We start from the raw sequence: 7535 nt of genomic DNA, 5'->3' as shown, positions 1-7535 counted from the left end.
CTCTCAAAAACACAGGGTTTAGGCGCTGAGTTTCTCTCTCAAAAACACAGGGTTTAGGCGCTGAGTTTCTCTCTCAAAAACACAGAGTTTAGGCGCTGAGTTTCTCTCTCAGAAACACAGGGTTTAGGCGCTGAGTTTCTCTCTCAGAAACACAGGGTTTAGGCGCTGAGTTTCTCTCTCAGAAACACAGGGTTTAGGCGCTGAGTTTCTCTCTCAAAAACACAGAGTTTAGGCGCTGAGTTTCTCTCTCAAAAACACAGAGTTTAGGCGCTGAGTTTCTCTCTCAAAAACACAGGGTTTAGGCGCTGAGTTTCTCTCTCCTTTGCTGTCTCTGTCAGTGCCGGTGTCAGTATCAGTGCCGGTGTCGGTGTCGGTATCAGTGCCGGTGTCGGTGTCAGTGTCGGTGTCGGTGTCGGTATCAGTGTCTGTGTCTGTGTCTGTGTCTGTGTCTGTGTCGGTGTCGGTGCCGGTGTCGGTGTCGGTGTCAGTGCCCTCCCAGGTCCCGTCGGCCGTTATCTGCGTGGCACGGCGACCCCTCCTGGCACCGTGCTGTAGGGGTCTCTGGCGGGGGTGCGTCGGGCTCGGCCTCGGGGGGTTGTGGGCGGGGCTTTGGGGAGCCCCTCCAGCAGGCGCTGGTGTCTGTCCTGTCTCTCCCGTCTCTGTGCGCTCTCACACATCACGCTGGCCGTGAAGTCTCGCTCGTTGAGAAAAGCGATGGTCTCGTCGCGTTTGCGGCTGACGTAGCCTTTCAGCACAGCACTGTAGGGGTTATCGGTACCGTCAGGGTCCGAGGTCTGGTGCTTGAACTCCATCCGGGTGATGACCGGCAGAAGGAACTGGGTTCCAGACCGGACCAGCTCCGCCCTGCTGCCCAGAGCCTCCTGGACCAGCCGCGCCGGGAGGGGCACGAGGTCACAGCCTGAGTGGCAGTCGACAAATTCACCAAAACGCCGGCGAACCTCGGCCGCGTCCCGCAGGGACTGCGCACGAAGCTCCTCTAGATCCACCACAATCCGCTCCGGATAGTTACCTCCCAGAACCACGCCTAAACCAGAGGAAAGAGAAAAAAAGATCTTCATCCACAAACATCACCAATTTAAGTACGAGCTGTCTGTCTGTCTGTTTGTGTGTCTATCTGTTTGTCTGACCGTCTGTCTGTCTGACTGTCTGTCTGTCTGTCTGCCGGTCTGTTGGTCTCATTGGATCCAGTCCCTGGAGCTGTGAAAATAACAGCCCTGATACGAGGTAAGCACAGCCTGTGTTTGGTTGTCTCAATACTGCAGAACGACTGAAGGGTGGTTCTTTGGACGATTAGCTCTGCTGCAATGCCGAACATGGCATAAAGCTACACTCCACTATACCCCATCATACTCCACTATTCTCACTGTACTCCACCATACTCCACTATTCTCACTATACTCCACTATACTCCACCATACCACAGCCTGCTGGACTATACCTCAGCGTAAGTTACCCTTCACTGATCCCCACGGGGCCACCCATAAAAGGGTATGATAAAGTGTTCAGGGATTCTTACTCTGACTCAGAAATTTCAGTGAGTTCAGCTTCTTTCAGCATCCATCCTCCCTGACCAGTTCCTGTCTCACATATTGAACTGACCAGTTCCTGTCTCACACATTAAATTGACCAGTTCCTGTCTCACACATTAATCTGACCAGTTCCTGTCTCACATATTAAACTGACCAGTTCCTGTCTCACACATTAAACTGACCAGTTCCTGTCTCACACATTAATCTGACCAATTCCTGTCTCACACATTAAACTGACCAGTTCCTGTCTCACACATTAATCTGACCAGTTCCTGTCTCACACATTAATCTGACCAGTTCCTGTCTCACACATTAAACTGACCAGTTCCTGTCTCACACATTAATCTGACCAGTTCCTGTCTCACACATTAATCTGACCAGTTCCTGTCTCACACATTAAACTGTGCAGACATTCCCCCGTCCCTCACCTGCTCTGCGCAGCATGGAGGCTGGGCAGTGCCAGGGTTTGTGGATGAGGTCATCTGGCAGTGCAGCCAGCTCTGGGCACCACTTCCTGACGTAGTCTCCACGGGGGTCACAGGTCAAGGCTGCGTCCACGGGGTGCATGACGAAGTTCCAGTGGTCCAGTCCACACATGCCCCCGTTCTGCCACATCATGGCATCTATGGCAACGTCAGCATCCACCAGCGTGTCCTGCAGAGGGCACAGGACAACGTTAAAGTAACATTAAAACAACATCACCTCAGCATGACCTGCAGAGGAGGATACGACACCATTAAGAAAACATTACTAAAGCATGCCCTATGGAAAGGGATGAGAAAACGTTAAAACAACATTAAGACAACATTAAGACAACATTAAGACAACATTACTAATGCATAGAGGGAGGGATGAGAAAACGTTAAAACAACATTACTAAACCAAGAAAGAGATATGAAAAATTTAAAATAACACAACTGAAAAATACCGTATAGAAAGAGATAACAAAATGTTACAACAACATTTCCAGGCATATCCTGCACAGGGGCATGGGACAGTATTAATAAGACCTCATCAGCTACATTACTGCACTGTTACACGGGCATCCACTGACACAGCACTCAGGGTTAAGTCCACACCCCTGCCTGACCTGAGATCAGCAGTACCCTTCTGCCTGACCTGAGATCACCAGCACCCTCTGCCTGACCTGAAATCAGCGATAGCCTCTATCTGACCTGAAATCAGCAATAGCCTCTATCTGACCTGAAATCAGCAATAGCCTCTATCTGACCTGAAATCAGCGACAGCCTCTATCTGACCTGAAATCAGCGACAGCCTCTATCTGACCTGAAATCAGCGACAGCCTCTATCTGACCTGAAACCAGCGATAGCCTCTATCTGACCTGAAATCAGCGACAGCCTCCGCCTGACCTGAAACCAGTGATAGCCTCTGCCTGACCTGAAACCAGCGATAGCCTCTGCCTGACCTGGGACCAGCGGTGCTCTCTGACTGACCTGGAACCAGCGGTAGCCCTCCTGCCAGGGCAGGTGGAGGTAGGCGATGAGGAAGGAGGCCACGACGTGTCTCATGTAGTTGTTCATCCAGCCGCTGAGCCACAGCTGTCGCATGGCGGCGTCCACCAGGGGGTAGCCAGTCCCGCCACGCTGCCACGCCCTCAGGTGGGCGCGCTCCGAACTCCACCGCAGGGCCTGTCTCACACACACACATAGTACACTAAACATGTGTACACACACACACTGCACTTAATCTACACATCTGCACACACACACACACACACACACACACACACACACATACACGTACACACACACTACACTTTATCTAAACATGTGTGCACACACACACACTACACTTAATCTACACATCTGCACACACACACACACACACACGTACATACACACTACACTTAATCTAAACATGTACACACACGTACACACACACTACACTTTATCTAAACATGTGTGCACACACACACACTACACTTAGTCTAAACACATACACACCATAACTCACAGACACAACATACATGCATGTTAAAGCTCTCTGCATGGTGAGAGGATAGGACAGTGTCTTGCCTTGTATGGTGGTCTGAGAGACTCCCACGGTAGGTCTGGGAACAGACAGAGCTGCCAGTAGGCCAGGTCTCTCCACGCCAGCTTACGCTGGAACTTCGGTGGACGGCATCGCGCCCCACGGGCATCCCATAGCAACCAGCGGGCGCTCAGCTGGCCAAAGTGCAGGTATGGTGACAGAGAACTGGTGTTGGGCGCGTCGGCACGACAAGATTCCTTCTCATATCGATACACACCTGATACACACACACACACACACACACATTAAAACATCACACACACACACGCACATGCACACATTAAAACACCACACATACACATGCACATACACACATTAAAACATCACACACACACATACACACATTAAAACACCACACACACACACACACATATATTAAAACACCACCCACACACACACACACACACACACACACAGCTTTAGGATTCAGATAATGGCGTGAAGTGTGCTCGGAGCTGAAAAGGGAAACACTGGACACACATTTTATATAGAAATGTCAGCTAGATTTAAATAATAATAATAATAGTAATAATAATAATAATAATAATATATAGGTTATGTGCACTGCACTCACACTGCAAGTTCAGTTCTGGGAATGAATCTGATATCATTTTATAACAGAATCACGGGTGGCACTCATGGTTAAAGTCAAAAGTCACGATATGAGTTGTTAGTTGGAGAATTTGCAGTTTACAGCTCCATCCTGTTCTGAGACAATGGAATGACAACGGCTCCATTAACAACTAAAATGATTTCATTTGTTATACAGCTACGCCGTCCACCTGGAGTTACGACTCATTGGTTTTGGTGAACTAGAGTTATGTGTTATTGGTTTTGGTGAACTAGAGTTGGTCTGGGGCTAGTAGGATTGAGCTGAGTTAATCAGAGTTGGTTAGAATTGGTTAGAAGGGTTAGAATTGGTTTCTACTTGGTACGAGTGGATTCAGGTTGGTATGAGTGATGAAGCTGAAGTTCATTGTAAAGACTCATTATAAAAACTCGTTATAAAGACTTGTTATAAAGACTCATTATAAAGACTCATTATAAAGACTCGTTGTAAAGAGTTGTTGTAAAGACTCGTTGTAAAGACTCATTTTTCGGTCTCTCACCGTCCTGCAGAAACGCGTCCAGCCGTGCCTGTGCCCCATCCTCGCTAAAATCCCACGCCTCTCGGATGTTTGCTGCCCAATCCACCTGTCAATCACATGACACGGCGGGAAACTTACTGAAACACTGTCACCTTCACATCATTTTTATCACACTCTCCAATACAAGTCGATCAGAGGAACGCCAGGCTCCTGTGTGATGCCACGGACACCTTACCACAGTGCCATCTTTCCTGCGCGGCATGCGTGCCAGTCCCAGTGCAGTCAGAGGGCATCCCTGCGGCCACACAGAGGGCACGGGGAGGGCACCGGGGGCGTCCAGAGGTGTGCCAAGCCCTGTGCCCGGGTTCTGCTGACAGCAACTCATAAAGTGAGAGACAGAGCCAATACCTGGGGGTTTAGAAACACACACACACAATCATCACAGAGGTGAGACGACTTCTTCAGGAGGATCAGAATGCTAGGGTTAGGGTTAGGGTTAGGGTTAGGGTTAGGGCTGACTAAAAACTCTACATCTCACTGGGATCTCTCACTTTATGCCCTGTGCTCTACCACTGCCATATACTGGCATCCATGTGTGCTTTGATATGTGTTGGTAAGAGCTGGCACAAGCTGGCATGCATTGGCATCTGTCGGTGCTCACCTCTGAGGCCGACCCCCTGTGTGGTGATGCTGTAGGGGTCTCTGAGGCAGTAGGAGTGGAAGAGCTGGCAGTGAATGCCCTTACGTTCCAGTGCCCTAAACACAACCTCATCCCTTTCTTTCAACCACGGCTCATACAGGGCAGTGGCCACCACTGTGCCCGCCCCCGTCTCAGCAACCAGTCTGAGCAAAGCCTCCAGAGATGAAGGCTCCGCCCTCTGAGTGATCAGGTGACTCCCCCGCTGCTCCAATGATTGGTTGAAACAGACCAGCACCTGATGCAGCCAGTATTTACTCGCTCCACCTGCGGCCACGGTAACACCTGGCCCCTCCTCCTCCGCCGCGTTCCACAGAAAAACCGGAATTATCGGGGCACCCATCTCAAGGCAGCCAATCAGAGCAGGGTTGTCCCACATTCGTAAATCCCGCCTTAACCAGAGCAGGATTGGCTTAGAGCCAGAGGGGCTCTGCAGGAGTGACAGCTCCTGATTCTTACGCTGGCGACGCCTCCGGGACCTCTTCAGCTTCTGCGATTGGCCTGCATCATGTTCTTTAATGAAGTCATCGCCCTCCTCAGCCAAATGCAGCTCAGCATTTCGGCCCTTGGTGAGTGCTGTGGTTGGTCCCTGTACTTCAGCGTCTGTTAAACTCCATTTTGTGACAGTAGGCTGTTTCTCCAGCCCTCTGCTTCCTCTGTCCTGTACCCCAGCTCCGTTCACACTCCACGCCCAACGACCCCCCGCCAACTCTGCGTAGCTTTTGACCTGTGGTGGCTTGGCCGACCTCTGCTCTTTGACCTCTTGGCTGACCTCTTGCAGAGAAAGAGCCAAAGCCAGCTCCACTTCCACATCTTCACCCTGAAACGATCAACGCACATCAGATTGGCCGACAGCTCTTATATGAGCAGCCTATACCAGCACAGATGAACAGGATTTTAATTAAATGAAACGCATATTTGAATTACTCTGACAAAAGTGTTTCTGACAGATATTTTGGCATTTAAAATACTCAGAATTCTTTAGTATATAAGATTTAAAAAAATCTCCAATCTGAAATTCCAAACTTAGGATCCTCTTTTAGCCGACAGCCTTAGCCTTCACGTTCAAACAACAAAGCCGAATAATATCCAAAAACGGTTCCGAATGATCGAGCATGCGCGTGCATCCAGGGCAAGCTGTAAATACACACATGTGCTCATGACCAGCGATATGCTGGCGAGTATGGAAGCAATCGAGAAGCTGGAAAAACATCATCTCCCACTACTGGACTAGTCTTCGAATCGGTAGTCTGGATATTCAGGATGAGATCAGGCTTTTAGTGAGGTAGCACTGTGTGAGGTTTTTGTTTTTATAGATATTTACATGCTTATCTCGATCAGATTTGCAGCACATACAGTGTTGAGAAACACTGCACGGAACGGATGATGATAATGAGAATAAATAGTGTGATGGCTTGTCAAACGATGGCTGGCTCTACTTGTTGACCAAACATTCGGTGAATTGCTTCAACGACATGTTAAAATTTATGAAGAAACTTTCGATCGTGTTATACGGGAGAGGAGCGCATTGTTCATCGCATAAAAAGTATTAAAAAGTTTAAGCTGTCTTTACAAGATTGCCCAACAGTAGCCTACTAGAGCCGGTAGTGTTTTTGTTATTGTTGTTGTTGTTGTTGTTGCTTTAAGTAAACTGTTCAGCAGACCAATACAATACAGTTTTAAAAAACTTTTACCTTAGAAAAATATTCATGGTAGATCGCGGAGAGCTGGCTGTGAAGCTGGACGTGTCCGGAGGAAATGGGTTTGATCAAGTCCATAAAGAGCGTCCGAGTGTCGTTATCCCCCAAAACGGACAGACACAGACCGAAAAATCCCTCCGGATCCTCTCGGCCCAAAAGCAGATCTCTCAACATCTGACGGACCTGAGAGACAGCTTTCGCATCTTTCGCCACAGACATTGTTTAGTTCGGAGATATCTGGCTTTCAGTAATTACCGTAACTGTTATCTCTACTTTGAGAAACACAAAAAGAAAGCTTAGTTATTCGCTATCATTATGCATGCCAGATACGACAGTAAATGATTACAAAACTGGAAAGAAATACGAGCCTTCTTTATAAAACAGTCCAGCGTGTCAGATCTTACTCAACCAGCTGAGCCTGTAGGTTACACAAACCCCATCCTCGCT

The 7535-nt window shown here is 48.7% G+C and overlaps 1 protein-coding gene across 1 annotated transcript; it reads right to left on the bottom strand.

Annotated features, from left to right (window-relative positions):
• Window positions 1-512: 512 nt before the first annotated feature.
• Window positions 513-7307, bottom strand: LOC115826567 (deoxyribodipyrimidine photo-lyase). Its single transcript, XM_030790447.1, has 8 exons — window positions 7083-7307; window positions 5353-6208; window positions 4927-5099; window positions 4713-4797; window positions 3588-3820; window positions 3006-3200; window positions 1979-2204; window positions 513-1045 (listed from the first exon to the last, which is right to left on the bottom strand). Exons 1-8 carry the CDS (start codon window positions 7305-7307, stop codon window positions 513-515), a joined length of 2526 nt encoding a protein of 841 aa, XP_030646307.1.
• Window positions 7308-7535: the final 228 nt, after the last annotated feature.

Source organism: Chanos chanos, chromosome 13 (assembly GCF_902362185.1).
Source record: "Chanos chanos chromosome 13, fChaCha1.1, whole genome shotgun sequence".
Taxonomy (NCBI): domain Eukaryota; kingdom Metazoa; phylum Chordata; class Actinopteri; order Gonorynchiformes; family Chanidae; genus Chanos; species Chanos chanos.
This window is presented reverse-complemented; position numbering and strand designations above follow the sequence as displayed.